The sequence below is a fragment of the Phyllobates terribilis genome, unplaced genomic scaffold (genome assembly GCF_046119375.1).
Source record: "Phyllobates terribilis strain yellow unplaced genomic scaffold, ASM4611937v1 Scaffold_3__8_contigs__length_932513732, whole genome shotgun sequence".
Taxonomy (NCBI): Eukaryota; Metazoa; Chordata; class Amphibia; order Anura; family Dendrobatidae; genus Phyllobates; species Phyllobates terribilis.
Window position 1 is genome coordinate 782,110,580 of NW_027362763.1, and position 17,325 is coordinate 782,127,904.

General features: G+C 48.0%; 1 protein-coding gene across 2 annotated transcripts in view; it reads right to left on the reverse strand.

Moving 5' to 3' along the window:
- The window catches only part of LOC141258338 (uncharacterized), a 199,965-nt gene that overhangs the window by 9,705 nt on the left and 172,935 nt on the right, over window positions 1-17,325 (reverse strand). For both annotated transcript variants that reach the window (XM_073673345.1, XM_073673344.1), the window contains exon 9: window positions 16,651-16,819. In XM_073673345.1, coding sequence (XP_073529446.1) covers window positions 16,651-16,819 — 169 coding nt within the window. The remainder of the gene's footprint in view (window positions 1-16,650; window positions 16,820-17,325) is intronic.

Genomic DNA, 17,325 nt, shown 5'->3' on the forward strand with positions numbered 1-17,325 from the left:
CCATCTGAACACGCTAGCGGCAGAGGTCACAGTTCGTTGCCCAACCAAGGCGTACAGGCGAGAGAGATGCAACTCCAATCCAGCAGAGGCAGGGGAACACTGTCAACATTCTGGGACAGTTTTCTGACACCCGCCCAGCTTACAGGCCCTGAGGCGCGGGGTACTCTCACAAGGAGTGGAAAGTTTCAAAAGATGGTGAGGGAGTACCTTGCCGATCGTACCAGCGTCCTCCATGATTCCTCTGTGCCTTTTAATTATTGGGTATCCAAGCTGGACACTTGGAATGAACTCGCTCTGTACGCCTTGGAGGTTCTGGCCTGCCCTGCCGCTAGCGTGTTATCGGAGCGTGTTTTTAGTGCCGCTGGGGGAATTATAACTGATAAGCGCACTCGCCTGTCAACTGACAATGCTGACAAGCTGACCCTTATCAAAATGAACAAGGGCTGGATTGGGCCAGACTTCTCATCACCACCAAATGACAGCAGAGTAACATAAAGTCAAATCCACTGTGTTATTTCGGGAGGTGTATTCACATGCACCGCTTCACACCCACACATGGGTATACGCTTCCTCGTTTCGGCTGTTTAATCTTCTTCTCCTTATCATCAGCCTCCACCACCACTATACCACCAGGGTGCCAGCATTGCAAGTTCCTCCGTCCTAATTTTTGGCAGCTTTTGCTGGGAAAGCATAAGCAAATACCATGGGACACCCACTCCCCAATAATGGGACTTATGTTTGTAATATGCTGTACTGCATGGCTCTTGTAAGGGGCATTGCAAGTTGCTCCGTCCTAATTTTTGGCAGCTTTTGCTGGGAAAGCATAAGCAAATACTATGGGAGACCCACTCCCCAATAATGGGACTTATGTTTGTAATATGCTGTACTGCATGGCTCTTGTAAGGGGCATTGCAAGTTGCTCCGTCCTGATTTTTGGCAGCTTTTGCTGGGAAAGCATAAGCAAATACCATGGGACACCCACTCCCCAATAATGGGACTTATGTTTGTAATATGCTGTACTGCATGGCTCTTGTAAGGGGCATTGCAAGTTGCTCCGTCCTAATTTTTGGCAGCTTTTGCTGGGAAAGCATAAGCAAATACTATGGGAGACCCACTCCCCATATATCGGACTTATGTTTGTAATATGCTGTACTGCATGGCTCTTGTAAGGGGCATTGCAAGTTACTCCGTCCTAATTTTTGGCATCTTTTGCTTGCAAGGCATAAGCAAATACTATGGGAGACCTACTCCCCAATAATGGGACTTATGTTTGTAATATGCTGTACTGCATGGCTCTTGTAAGGGGCATTGCAAGTTGCTCCGTCCTAATTTTTGCCAGCTTTTGCTTGCAAGGCATAAGCAAATACTATGGGACACCCACTCCCCAATAATGGGACTTATGTTTGTAATATGCTGTACTGCATGGCTCTTGTAAGGGGCATTGCAAGTTGCTCCGTCCTAATTTTTGGCAGCTTTTGCTTGCAAGGCATAAGCAAATACTATGGGACACCCACTCCCCAATAATGGGACTTATGTTTGTAATATGCTGTACGGCATGGCTCTTGTAAGGGGCATTGCAAGTTGCTCCGTCCTAATTTTTGGCAGCTTTTGCTTGCAAGGCATAAGCAAATACTATGGGACACCCACTCCCCAATAATGGGACTTATGTTTGTAATATGCTGTACTGCATGGCTCTTGTAAGGGGCATTGCAAGTTGCTCCGTCCTAATTTTTGGCAGCTTTTGCTGGGAAAGCATAAGCAAATACTATGGGAGACCCACTCCCCAATAATGGGACTTATGTTTGTAATATGCTGTACTGCATGGCTCTTGTAAGGGGCATTGCAAGTTGCTCCGTCCTAATTTTTGGCAGCTTTTGCTGGGAAAGCATAAGCAAATACTATGGGAGACCCACTCCCCAATAATGGGACTTATGTTTGTAATATGCTGTACTGCATGGCTCTTGTAAGGGGCATTGCCAGTTGCTCCGTCCTAATTTTTGGCAGCTTTTGCTTGCAAGGCATAAGCAAATACTATGGGAGACCCACTCCCCAATAATGGGACTTATGTTTGTAATATGCTGTACTGCATGGCTCTTGTAAGGGGCATTGCAAGTTGCTCCGTCCTAATTTTTGGCAGCTTTTGCTTGCAAGGCATAAGCAAATACTATGGGACACCCACTCCCCAATAATGGGACTTATGTTTGTAATATGCTGTACTGCATGGCTCTTGTAAGGGGCATTGCAAGTTGCTCCGTCCTAATTTTTGGCAGCTTTTGCTTACAAGGCATAAGCAAATACTATGGGACACCCACTCCCCAATAATGGGATTTATGTTTGTAATATGCTGTACTGCATGGCTCTTGTAAGGGGCATTGCAAGTTGCTCCGTCCTAATTTTGGGCAGCTTTTGCTGGGAAAGCATAAGCAAATACTATGGGAGACCCACTCCCCAATAATGGTACTTATGTTTGTAATATGCTGTACTGCACGGCTCTTGTAAGGGGCATTGCAAGTTGCTCCGTCCTAATTTTTGGCAGCTTTTGCTTGCAAGGCATAAGCAAATACTATGGGAGACCCACTCCCCAATAATGGGACTTATGTTTGTAATATGCTGTACTGCATGGCTCTTGTAAGGGGCATTGCAAGTTGCTCCGTCCTAATTTTTGGCAGCTTTTGCTTGCAAGGCATAAGCAAATACTATGGGACACCCACTCCCCAATAATGGGACTTATGTTTGTAATATGCTGTACTGCATGTGACGCGCCCCCTGGGCCGTGTGTACACGTGTGTGGGATACCCGGTGCCGGGTCTCTGGGGTCTGTAGTCTCCGTGGCGGTGACCCGGTCCCGTGGCTCAGGCTGGTCAAACCAGTGGCAGTCTTTCTTAGGTTTTGAGGTTAATTGTCCGACTGCACCACCCGTGGATTGCGGTCAGGGAGTACCACCGCTGCGAGGCAGACCACTGAGGCTGGTGTTGTGTGCGCAGCATAGAATGGGATAACTCCCCTCGGGAGGAGTATAGCCTCAGGGCAGTGAGTGTGGATGATGGGGGTGATGGTGCACGAGCGCAGCAGGAACGACTCAGAGTCTTTGCAGTGCAGTTCAGGGTCTTTACTGATGATTATAAGGTAGACCCTCCCGGGAGTACTGGCTAGCATAAGAGGCCTGGTCAGTCTGTGAGCAAGCAGGAGTTCCCCTGGCCAGGTGGAGTTGTAGGCCTCCCCGTCTGTCTGCACTCTTCCTGGCTACCTTGCTGTAAGCGGGTAGAAGTAGCCCACGTCCCTGAGTGTACCGTGTAGTGCTCACCCGTATGGCTGGTGACTTGGGGCCTTCTGTTAGCCTCCGCTCCACGACGGCGGTGCTGGTCCCTTGCTTGTGACTGAGCCTCCGGGCTTCTATGGCCAGAGGACCTGAAATCCCTGGCCGGCTGGTTTCTGCTGCTGGATATATAAGTCCTCACAGCTTCGGACTCCTGTGTCTGGTTCCTATTGTCTTCTGCCAGGGCGAGCTCTGCTCAGCTTCCAGCCCCTGGTCTTTAGCTCCTAGCTCCTACAGAGCTCCTTGCTGTTACTTTCCCTTGCTCTCACTCTGACTCTGACTGTTCTCTGACTCACTCAACCCCGCCCCAGATCCAGTTTATAAGGGCAGAATTCTCCCCTCCCAGGACTGGGGCAGGAGGATGTTGCATGTTTAAGGGATCCTGACCAGGAAACCTCCTACTTGCTCTCCGACGTAATATCTCTATTACTGTGGTGACCAGACCCCTGGGGTGCCACACATGGCTCTTGTAAGGGGCATTGCAGTTCCTCATAATTTTTGGAAAGCCTTCCATTCACTGCTTAGGCCAACAGTGCACGGGAGACCCAGTTGCTATAAATCGAAAAAAAGGTTTAGTTAACGCCCTCTGACCTCCATGTCATTTCCAAGGGGCATTGGAGTGGCTCGAAATTTTTGGTAGGCATTGCACTCACTGTATGCCCTATAACTGTGTAGCCGAATCGCTCCTTTTGTTACAGAAACATATCCTACAAGACATATCTGGTTGACTGGCCTGATATTGATGTGAATGGTCCCTGTTCCTCCTGCTCTTTCTCCTTTGCCACCACCTCATCCATCATTTATCACCTGAAGCTTTGTTTTAACGGGAGTCATAGAACTGGGATAGTAGCAGGAAAACATCCAGCAATCCTCGGAGGAGGTAGGATATGCGCCAAAACGCGGACCACCTCAGGCCTAGCCGCTACTACATACATGCGCTTGCATTCCAAGAAAACAAAGCAGATGCTAACTTCTATCATCATCATCATGCTCCTCACCTAGGCACTCTCAACTCCCCTGATGGAGAAGCCAGGGCCCACCGGAGGAGTCTGGTTCTCTGGTGGGCTCGTCCAATGCTGCCCTAAAGCAGGCCAGGCTAAGAAAAGTGTGGGGGAAGGTGACAGGAGAAATCAGGGCGGCTGGGGACCGAGTATGGACACCTGGCCGCCACCTGGCGGCAGGGGACCGAGCGTGGACATCCGGCCGCCGGGCGGCTGGGGACAGAGTATGGATACCTCGCTGCCGAAGCGGCCATGAGGTAGTGGCCAGCTTCGGCCTCCTCCAAACTAAAAGGCCCCATTTCAAGTGAAAGCTAGCAGTATGGTATTGCAGCCTGCGGGTGGGTGGGTGGTTGGCTGCATATTTTCGCTTGCATTGCAAGGAATGGGGGAGGTACAATTGAACACTGCCCTGGGACAAGGACTTGCACGGGGATAGTTGCAAGTCTGCATCTTCTGTTGCGGCAAGGATCACTTCTGATGGGCACACTTTTAGACAGTGACCTGGGGGTCAGAGATGCTTCCAGGGGTCTTCCCCATGCTGATCTCTTGTCTTTTCAGCACTGTATGCATGTGTCACACAGCACATGGCGAGATAAGGTTGTAAAATGTTAAAATGACATTTCCCGGTGAACACATTTGTCACGGTTGAAAGCAATACAAAAGTGCAAAAACGCATGAAAAATGCTACTTGTGAACATAGCCCAAGGTGTGGAGGAGTATTTTTGTTTTTGGTTATTTATTTTACCTTATACACAAGTTTTTACCCTGGAAAGGAAATTCCTTAACATATTTCACAGGAAAACCGTTTCAATTTAGTTTTTGAACGTTTTATTGTGAGCCCGCAAAAGTGGCTTAATACCTCTGACCACGTTGTTGACCTGGGGGTCAGAAATGCTTCCAGGGGCGATCCCCATGCTGCCCCCATGTCTTTTGAGCACTGTCACTATCGTTTTGGGCACTTTTTAGGCTTTCTACAGACTGCCGGGGGTGCTGCCACAAAAATGCTCGGGTCTCTCATAGACTAACATTGGGCTCGTTGCTCGGGTCGAGCACCCGAGTATCACGGTAAGCTCGGCCCGAGCTTCGAGCACCCGAGCATTTTAGTGATCGCTCAACACTATCAGTCGTCATCTTGGTGAGGACACGGAAGTCTTGCCCGTTACCAGTCTGGCACCCATGGCTGACTTTATGTTACGCTGCCTTAACCGTGACCCTCGCATTGTCAAAATGTTGGGTGACAGTCATTACTGGTTGATGACACTTTTAGACCCCCTCTACAAGGAGAACTTTCACTCTCTTATTCCTGAGTTGGAGAGGTCTACAAAAATGGGGCAGTACCAGAAGGCCCTTGCTGCAGAACTATTAAAAAAATTCCCATCTGAACACGGTAGCGGCAGAGGTCACAGTTCGCTGCCCAACTAAGGCGTACAGGCGAGAGAGCCGCAACTCCAATCCAGCAGAGGCAGGGGAACACTGTCAATGTTCTAGGACAGTTTTCTGAGACCTGCCCAGCTTACAGGCCCTGAGGCGCAGGGTACTCTCACAAGGAGTGGAAAGTTTCAAAAGATGGTGAGGGAGTACCAGCGTCCTCCGTGATTCCTCTGTGCCTTTTAATTATTGGGTATCCAAGCTGGACACTTGGAATGAACTCACTCTGTATGCCTTGGAGGTCCTGGCTGCCCTGCCGCTAGCGTGTTATCGGAGCGTGTTTTTAGTGCCGCTGGGGGAATTATAACTGATAAGCGCACTCGCCTGTCAACTGACAATGCTGACAAGCTGACCCTTATCAAAATGAACAAGGGCTGGATTGGGCCAGAATTCTCATCACCACCAAATGACAGCAGAGTAACATAAAGTCAAATCCACTGTGTTATTTCGGGAGGTGTATTCCCATGCATCGCTTCACACCCACACATGGGTATACGCTTCCTCATTTCGGCTGTTTTTTGCTCTTCTCCTTATCCTCAGCCTCCACGACCACTATACCACCAGGGTGACCGTGGTTCTAAGGGGCATTAAAACCGTCTTGTTAAACCACTCTGAACTCCACAGCTCTTCCAAGGGGCATTGACATGTTGTTTTTAATTACCTCTAACCTCCATGACTCTTGCAACGGGCATTGCATTTCCTCCTAATTTTTGTCAGCTTTTGCTTTTCAATGCATAGGCGAACACTAAGGGAGACCCACTCCCCAATAATGGGTAGAAGGTTTTTAATACGCTGTAATCCACGTCTGTTTCAAGGGGCATTGCAGTGCCTAATAATTTTTGGAAATCCTTCCATTCCCTGCTTAGGCCAACAGTGTACAGGAGACCCAGTTGCTATAAATGGAAAAAACGGTTTAGTTAAGGCCCTCTGACCTCCATGTCACTTCCAAGGGGCATTGGAGTGCCTCGAAATTTTTGGTTGGCATTGCATTCACTGTATGCCTTATAACTGTGTAGCTGAACCGCTCCTTTTGGTACAGAAACATATCCTACAAGACATGCGTGGTTGGCTGGCCTGATATTGATGTGAATGGTCCCTGTTCCTCCTGCTCTTTCTCCTTTGCCACCACCTCATCCATCATTCATCACCTGAAGCTTTGTTTTAACGGGAGTCATAGAACTGGGATAGTAGCAGGAAAACATCCAGCAATCCTCGAAGGAGGTAGAATATGCGCCAAAACGCTGACCACCTCAGGCCTAGCTGCTACTACATACATGCGCTTGCATTCCAAGGAACAGAAAGCTAAGGAGGTGGATGGCCTCATGATCATGAATAATTTACTCGTTGTGTAGGAGGCCGACCACTGATGCTGTCTACCTTCTGAACTTTGTGTTGAAACCTGATTGACCCAGGACCCGCAATCCTCTATGTCTGGAGGACGTGTTGCATCCCAGTGTCCAACTGTGTCCCGGCTTCCACAATATTAACCCAGTGTGAAGGAGTCAGTGAGATGGACCATTCCTGGCCACATTCACTTGTCCACGTGTTTGTGGTTAGGCTGTCCTTCCCACTAAATGCACTGGGGAGGGCACAGGTAATGTTTTGGTATGCGCTCTTGTGTATAAGGCGCACCGGGACAAATAGGGGCGGCTGGGGACCGTTTATGGACACCCGGCCACCCCCACGCGGCTGGGGACTGTGTGTGGGCACCCGGCCGCGGGGCGGCTGGGGACTGAGTATGGACACCCAGCCGCCCCCTGGCGGCTGGGGACCAAGCGTGGACACCCGGCCGCCGGGCGGCTGGGGACTGAGTATGAATACCAGGCTACCGACGCAGCCATGACGTGGTGGCCAGATTCCACCTCCACATGCCTAAAAGGCCCAATTTCAAGTGCAAGCAAGCTAGCAGTATGCTATTGCAGCCTGGGGGTGGGTGGGTGGCAGGCTGCATACTTGCGCTGCGCTTGTATTGCAAGTTATGGGGGAGGTACAATTGAACACTGCCCTTGGACAAGGACTTGCATGGGGATAGTTGCAAGTCTGCATCTTCTGATGCGGCAAGGATCACTTCTGATGGGCACACTTTTAGGCAGTGACCTGGGGGTCAGAGATGCTTCCAGGGGTCTTCCCCATGCTGTTCCCATGTCTTTTTAGCACTGTATGCATGTGTCACACAGCACATGGCCAGATAAGGTTGTAAAATGTTAAAATGACATTTCCCGGTGAATGCATTTGCCACGGTTGAAAGCAATACAAACGTGCAAAAACGCATAAAAAATGCTACTTGTGAACATAGCCCAAGGTGTGGAGGAGTATTTTTGTTTTTGGTTATTTATTTTACCTTATACACAAGTCTTTACCCTGGAAAGGATGTTCCTTAACCCCTTTCCGACCTGGTCAGTAATAGTATGCACCAGGTCGGTAAGGCCGGTTCAGCGGGGGCTCCGGCGGTGAGCCCGCACTGAAGCGAGCACATGTCAGCTGATTATTGGAATCGCAATCCACCCGCGGCTGTTAACATGTTAAATCTCTGACAGTGGCATTTAACTCGCCCTTCCGGGAGTCCTAAGCCCCGCCCATCAGTGACCCCGTCACGTGATCGCGGGTCACCAATGGGTGGGCATGACAACTCAGGGTCTGCAGCAGACGCATGTGGTTGTCATGTCTCAATTGCTATGAGCGCCACCTAGTGGTCAGCGCTCATAGCAAGTGAGCATTTCTCCTGCATACAAGCGATCTGCTCATCGCTTGTATGCAGTAGAAGCAATCAGACAACTGCTGCTTCTAGTCTCCTCTGGAGACTATAGAAGCAAGCAGAAAGTGTAAAAAAAAAAGTTTAAAAAAAAAATAAAAAATATATAAAAGTTTAAGTCACCCCCCTTTCGCCCCATTCAAAATAAAATATATATATAAAAAAAAAACACATACACATATTTGGTATCGCCACGTTCAGAATCGCCCGATCTATCAATATAAAAGAAGAATTAATACAATCAGTAAACGGCGTAACGAGAAAAAAATTTTAAACGCCAGAATTAAGTTTTTTTGGTCGCTACAACTTTGCAATAAAATGCAATAACGGGCGATCAAAACATCGGATCTACCCCAAAATGGTATCAATAAAAACGTCAGCCCGGCACGCAAAAAATAAGCCCTCACCTGGCCCCAGATCCCAAAAAATGGAGAAGCTAAGGGTCTCGGAAAATGGCGTCATTTTTTTTGCTTTTTTTAGCAAGCTTTGGATTTTTTTTTCACCACTTAAATAAAAAAGAACCTATACATGTTTGGTGTCTATGAACTCGTAACGACCTGGAAAATAATGATGGCAGGTCAGTTTTAGCAATCTGTGAACGTGGTAAAAAAGGACCCAAAAAACAACTGTGGAATTGCATTTTTTTGCAGTTTCACTGCACTTGGAATTTTTTTTCCCATTTTCCAGCACACGATATGGTAAAACCAGTGATGGTGTTTAAAAGTACAACTCGTCCCGCAAAAAATAAGCCCTCACATGGCCATATTGAACGAAAATTAAAAAAGTTCTGGCTCTGGGAAGAAGGGGAGCAAAAAAGGAAAACACAAAAACAGAAAGACACATGGTCGTTAAGGGGTTAACATATTTCACAGGAAAGCACTTTCACTTTCGTTTTTGAACGTTTTATTTTGAGCCTGTAAAAGTGGCTTAATACCTCTGACCACGTTGTTGACAGCAGTGACCTGGGGGTCAGAAATGCTTCCAGGGGCGATCCCCATGCTGTCCCCATGTCATTTGAGCACTGTCACTATCGTTTTGGGCACTTTTTAGGCTTTCTACAGACTGCCGGGGGTGCCGCCGCAAAAATGTTCGGGTCTCCCATAGACTAACATTGGGCTCGTTGCTCGGGTCGAGCACCCGAGTATCACAGTGAGCTCGGCCCGAGCTTCGAGCATCCGAGCATTTTAGTGCTCGCTCAACACTAGTGCCAGTATATGGCTTTTTGGTAAAGAGGCTTCATACTGGAGTAACTCTATTTTCACCAAAAGTGTAAAATTTCAGAAAGTTTAATTTCTAAAGAGAATCACAATGCATCCTAGAACACTTACAAATTTAGAGATAAGGGGATTGCTTAGCACAAGTGTAAGAGGAAGCTATGGTGTCTCTGAAGAGTTCCTGCATGATGTAACATTAGCGAGGAAAGACTGCCATCTGCTGGCTGGAAGAAACCAGGCGGAACCAATTTGCACCAGAAAAATTGCAGGGGAAGTGAATTCTTGTGCCGGACCTAGTCAGGTGCCTTGCATGATAGAATCCGGCACAGAGATATAAAAGCCCTGCGCGCCAATTCTCAGAAGGCTTTGGTGCTAAGCAAGCGCAAGGTGCAGGTGCCCACAGGAGAAGATGCTGAAGCCAGAGTGACAGGCTGCAGCAGGAAGTGTGTGTCAGCACGGTGCTGGTTGCTTGCAGACAAGGTCCAAGCAACACCCGGTGAGACCCAGAGTTCAGATTGTGTCTGTAAAGACCAGGACCTGCATGTTACGCCAGTCAAGTTCCAGGAACCAGACGACGCCCATCAAGAGCCATTCCTTCTCGCCCCAGGACACATCCGCTGACGGTCAAGCAGTGAAGATCTGCGAGGAGACAACGACTAGAGAGGCGCACCTGCGATTACCAAGGGATAGTGTGAGTGAGCAAGGTCGTCACTTCCAGCTATAACATACGGTACAGAGGTCGGCCGGAATTAGGACAACAGGTTGGGAGGGGGCCGTTTGGTGCGTGGGAGGCTCAATGTGCTGTAATACACTTTGTCAGAAAGACTTGCGGCCTAGCAGGAAAACCCGATGACCCCTGCTAGGGCCAGAATTACAGGAGTAACTTACGTGGTAACTCCCGTGAATGGGAACACCATCTTTGTACAGAGAGCATTAGCATTATATAGTGAAGAACTTTCATTGTTATTTCAATTGCATCACTATTTGGTTCATGTTGATTTGCCTTGTTATTATCACCAATTGTTCAAAATTACTGTAAATTACTACTGCATTTAAATAGAATTATACCGTTCACTGACCGTTCCTGCCTTGTGTCCTCTTTGGGTTGCGTCCAGTCACCTGCATTACACATGAACAGTCCAGGTCAGTGTTCTCTGGCCCTGGACAGGAGCTGCACAAATTTCCTGAGCTTCCGGGCTCCCCGGTGCATCATTTCATTCGCCGGCCTGGCGTGACGTCATCTCTGCGGCGTGAGGCCTCTGCATGGCTAATCATAAGCCGAGCCTGGGATCCCAGAGGGTAAGGAAATTCACACAGCTCCAGTCCAGGGCCAGAAAACAGTGACCTGGACCGTGGATCAGGGTCACACAAAGCGATCTGCTCATCTCTACTTACGATAGTTTGGAGGTAGTGTGAAGGCTGCACTTTTAGTAGAATGGCTAGTGATGAGCGAGCATGCTCGCTACTGCTCGGTGCTCGCCCGAGCATCCCACTGCTCGAGATGGGATCTTAATCCTGATTATTTGCTTAAAAAGCAATCCAGAGAACACCGTTTTTCTGCTCCATTTGCTTGTTGGCACTGCAGAATACAGCCAGATCCTTTCCATATTACAGCACTAAAAATCTATCTATTTAAAACTGTGGTTTGTCCGTCACACGGATCATATATAAGTGCGCTGAAAATTCTGCCATTTCTGGCCTCCATTGAAATTTTGTTGCAGTGTGTTAGCAAAGTTATTGACACCAGTTCGCTGTTAAAAATAGTTACCTACAGGCCAGCTATTTAAAACTGTGGTTCAAATTCAGCCATTTGTAGTGAACGTGGAAAATATTGTCCTCCATTTAAAATGGACAAGACGCGAGCAAGGGACAGGGAAGTGGACGTGATGGTGATGATGGTGCATGCAGAGGATGAGGGCGAGGCCATGGACTAGCTGAAATTGTGCCACAACAAACAGCCACATCTTCTCGCTCAACCTTCCTGTCCCAATTAATAGGGGACCGCAGAACAGCACTATTGAACACAGAGCAGTGTGAAAAGGTTATCGGTTGGATAGCAGATAATGCTTCCAGTCACTTAGCCACCACCACTACCACCCTGTCTTCCACACGGTCAAGTCTCAGTAGCCGTGAGTCTGGACCTCACCCTGATCCTCCTTCCTCCCACCATGCCAAGTGCCCAGAGACAACTGATCCCACACTTGGACACTCCGAAGAGCTGTTAATTTTTCCATTTATAGATTCGGGCCTATAGATTTGAGCAGCCACGGTCACACGAAGGCGACGGTGGGACACTGTCACAAGAGGTGGACGATGATAAGACACAATTGCCAGAAAGTCAGGAGGAGGACCAGGGTGCGGAAGTGGAAGACGAGGTGGTGGATGATATAGTAACTGACCCACCCTGGCAGAGGGACATACAGAGCAAGGACAGCAGCACACAGGGGAAAGGAGGCGTAGCACCACAACAGGCAGGAAGAAGCAGTGTGGTGGCCGCAGGCAGAAGGCGGGTAACCGTTCCCCATAACACGACAGAAGTTGCAAGTACAACTGTTAGGTCTTCCCGAGTCTAGTTGTTTTTTAAAGACTCTGCTGATAACCCCAAAAAGGGCCATTTGCACCACCTGCCAGGCCAACATCAGCAGGGGTAGCAAAACTACGAGCCTGACCACCACCAGCATGATCAGGCACATGGCAGCAAAGCACCTAAGTGGGCCAAACCCCAGGGTCCAGGAACAGTGTCTGCAGGTGGCACCACTGCTTCTTCCGCTGTTGTGTGTGCAAGCCAATCCTCTGTCCAGGCAGATGCCTCCTGCCCTGCACCTGTCATTGCACACTCTCAACCAGCACCATCAGCAAGCACGTCCACGTCCTTGTCCCAGCGCAGCGTTCAGTTGTCCCTACCCCAGTCATTGGAACGCAAGCGCAAATACGCAGCCAACACCCCACACTACTAAATTCACACATTTCGCAACTGCTTGCGCTCAAAATGTTGCCTTTTAGGCTCGTGGAGGCAGAAGCTTTCCGCAACCTGATGGCGGCGGCCGTCCCTCGGTACTCGGCCCCCAGCTGCCACTATTTCTCCCGGTGTGCCGTCCCTGCATTACACGAGCACATGTCCCACAACATTAGCCGTGCCCTTAACAACGCAGTTACTGGGAAAGTCCACCTAACCACGGACACGTGGACAAATGCTTGTGGGCAGGGACGGTACATCTCGCTGATGGCACACTGGGTTATCATAGTGGAAGCCGGGATTCAGTCGGACCTTGGGATGGAACACGTCCTCCCGATGCCGAGGATTGCGGGCCCTGGGTCAATCAGGGTTGCCCCCACATTCTACAGCTCCTGCACCTCCTCCTCTTCAGCATCCATCTCCGAAATGACCACATAGTCGCAAGCTGAAAGCACTGCAGCACTGCCTCGGCCAAGTGGCAATAGGCTGTGCTGAAGCTAATATGCTTAGTGACAAACCACACAATGGTGAAGAGTTGTGGACAGCTGTGAAAGAGCAGGCAGATCTATGGCTGACACCGCTGAACCTACAGCCAGGCATGGTCGTGTGTGACAATGGCCAGAACCTGGTGGCGGCTCTGAGGCGAAGCGAGCTCACACACGTACCATGCCTTGCCCATGTGCTTAACCTCATGGTTCAAAACCTACCTGGAGCTGCTGGATCTACTTGTCAAAGTACGCCTCCTGTGTGCCCATTTTAGAAAGTCACCTACAGCTTCCGCCGCCCTTGCCGTGTTGCAGCAGCGTTTGCAGCTTCCAGCTCACCAACTGGTGTGTGATGTCCCCACGCGTTGGAACTCTACATTGCAGATGTTGGGAAGGATTTGTGAGCAGAAGAGGGCAGTTGTTGACTACAAGCATCAACAAGGCCGTCGGTATTCAGTTCAGACTCCACACATAAGACCTCAGGAGTGGACATGGATGTCAGACATATGTACCATCCTCCAAAACTTTGAGGACTCCACCAAGATGGTGAGCGGCGATGACGCCATAATTAGCGTCACCATCCCGCTTCTCTGTCTTCTGAAACTCTCTCTGCTCACAATCAAAGAGGATGCATTGCAGGCGGAGCACGATGAGATGGAGCAAGGAACCAATACAGGGTGATTACACACAGCTCAGCCTCATCTCATCCCAACGTCGATTGGGTGACAATGAGGAGGAGGAGCTAGTTTCATGTGGTATAGACGGTACTACCTGCACAACTATAATACCGTCTGTTCAGCGTGGATGGCCTGAGGACAGGGAGGAGGAGGAGGAGAGCATGGTCAATCGTCCTCTTGGTGAGGACACGGAAGTCTTGCCTGTTAGTAGTCTGGCACGCATGGCTGAGTTTATGTTACGCTGCCTTTCCTGTGACCCTTGCGTTTTGGGTGAAAGTCATTACTGGTTGGTGACACTTCTAGACCCACGCTACAAGGAGAACTTTCTATCTCTTATTCCCGAGGCGGACGGGTCTACTAAAATGGGGCAGTACCAGAAGGCCCTTGTTGCGGAATTATTAAAAAAATTCCCATCTGAAAACGCTGGCGGCAGAGATCACAGTTCGTTGGACAACCAAGGAGTACAGGCGAGAGAGACACAACTCCAATCCAGCAGCGGCAGGGGAACACTGTCAAAGTTCTGGGACAGTTTTCTCAGACCCTCCCATCTTACAGGCCCTGAGGCGCAGGGTACTCTCACAAGGAGTGCAAAGTTTGGGAAGATGGTGAGGGAATATGTTTCCGCCAAACCACCGAATGATAGCAGCGTAACCTAAACTCAAAAACAGTGTCTTTTTTGGGAGGTCTAATTCTATTCCCATGCACCTCTGTCTTCACACCCAGACATGGGTATACGCTTCCTGATTTTGTTTATTTGCTCTTGTCCTCCTCCTTCTCCATCACCATATCATTCACCACCATATCTACCATATCACCTCCTCTACGTGTCTTGCAAGGGGCATTGGAGTTCTTCCAAATTTTTGGCAGCTTTTGCATTCACTGCATAGGCAAACACTATGGGAGACCCACTTCCTAATAATGGGAACATTGTTTTTAGGAGGCTCTCTGACCTCTACGTCTCTTCCAAGGGGCATTGGAGTGCCTCCAAATTTTTGGCAGCCCTTGCAGTCACTGCATGCGCAATAACAGTATATGAGACCCACTCGTTAATAATGGGAACAACAAAGCATTGCCGGCTGATGGCTCTCTAACAATAGCGAGGGCCGACTGCTGGCCCTTTAAGAATAGTAAGGGCCACTTGATGGCTCTATAAAAATAGGCTTTGTGACTTTCAGAGTCCCTCCATCATAAATGAAACACGATGTGTCTGATGATGTGTTACACACCACATGGCCAGCTAAGGTTGTAAAATGTTAAAATGACATTTCCCAGTGAATCCATTTGTCTTGGTTGAAAGCAATGCAAAAGTGCAAAAACACATCAAAAACGCTACGTGTGAACATAGCCCAAGGTGTGGAGGAGCATTTTTGTTTTTGTATATTTATTTTGCCTTATATACAAGTCATTACCCTGGAAAGGATGTTCCTTCACATATTTCCCAGGAAAATCCATTTTGGTTTCATTTGTGTATGTTTTATTGTGAGTCCGTAAAAGTGGCGTAATACCTCTGACAACATTGTTGACAGCAGTGACCTGGGAGTCAGAAATGCTTCCAGGGGTCTTCCCCATGTTGTTCCCATGTCATTTGAGCACTGTTCCCATCGATTTGGGCAATTTTTAGGCCCTCTGCAGACCGCCGGGGGGAGCCGCCTGAAAAATGCTCTAGTTTCCCATAGACTTACATTGGGCGAGTTGCTCGGGTCGAGCACCCGAGTATTCCAATGTGCTCGACCCGAGCAACGAGCATTTTAGTGCTCGCCCATCACTAAGTATGACTGAAGGATTACAGGGTGCACTGAAAAATGAGGATCAGAGCAGAGGTCTAACAAACATATTACGTCCTTTATCAGCTTAGCTACATTTAGAGTTGTATATTAATGCCCTGTGCAGTCCCATATGACAAATGGAGGAACCCATCAATTAGTGGCCCCTCAATTAGAATCACATTTGGGAGCATTATCTTGACAAATCACTATTTATAGAAGGCAGAACAGCAACTATAGAAGACCGCGCTCAACTAATGGAGCTTATCTAACCTTTCATTGCGCTTGTGAAAAGAAAAGATAACAGCAAGAAAAACTAATTTGCTGAGACATTTCAGTAGTTAGCTACGTATGACCGGCTCCTATATTCTAAGACATTTCACCAAGCTAATGTGATACACAAAAGGGAAAAACAGGCATCTTAAGGTGCCGAGAGCTATTACAGGTCAATTGTTATAGACAACTGCAACTAAGGACAGAAATGTGTTCACATCTGTGTTGAGATGTTAAAAGAGCGGACTCCGCCAAAGCCAGATTGGCCCTTAAGTTTTAATAGCGTCCAAAGAGCTACGGCAAGGTGTCCTTTATTCCTTTATTTTTACAGGAAAACAGATCCTTAAAACAAAAAATGTTTGTCAGGTCAGACCTAGCACAGGACAGAAGTATATTTAGTATTAAAAATCGTATTTTACGGCAATCATATTTTATTCATCGTGTTGGAGGTATAACTAAGATTACAGGAGTTCTCCAACAAATATACATTATATCATTAGGATGTGCAAAAATCTGAAAATCCAATTGCTAATTGGTGGGAACAAGTGGATCATAGTACTCTCATGGGAACAGCAACCCTGTGGGTCTAGTGCAGGTACCATGCGGTTCTCAAGTCATGTGACTTCAAGCCCGTTTTCTCAGCGATGGCACAATGGCTTACTACAAGTTACTGTAAATATCATTTTTCTTCTTGTTCTACGACTTATACAGCCAGACCAAAATTTTCCGTAGTAAAATTTTCCTAACAGGTTCCACCTGAATGTTCAAGAATCACGTTAATTTACCTGTTGCTCCCTTGTGAGTATATTCTGGTGCTTTCCGATGAGAGATCAGCAGAACCTCGGCTCCTGTTGTGTAAACTGGGGGACTAAAATAAGACGATATGGACCTCTTCTCCAGTTCCTGCTGCAGTACCCTAATGGTGTCTGACAACGACAAGTTTTCTTCTTTTATCTGTAACAGAATTCAAAAGAAATTCTGGAAAACTAAAGTATCAAGTCCTTTTGTTGCATTAGGCTATGTGCCCACGATGCAGAAATGCTCCGGATTTTTCCTGAGCGTTTCTGCATCTCCCTGGCAGAAAAAAAGCGCATGCGGATTGTATATGCGGATTGTACATGCGTTTTTCCTGCCAGGGACAAGCGGATGTGAAGCGTTCTTCACATGCATTTCCGCATGCGGGTTGTCAATCGCTTTCCAAGCAATTTTAGCATCACTTGGAAAGTACTTGACAACTTGTTCACACTATATAAATCCATGCAAACTGTGTGTGAAATGAGAAAAATGTAGGCTTAAATTAAATTTATGGGATCAAACAACTAAAAATTGGCATGTGCATATGTATTCACCTTTTTTTGCGATGAAGCCCCTAAAATTTCTAGTGCAAGCAATTACCTTCATAAGTCACATGGTTAGTGAAAGGAAGTCCACCTGTGTGCAATATAAGTGTCACATGGTCT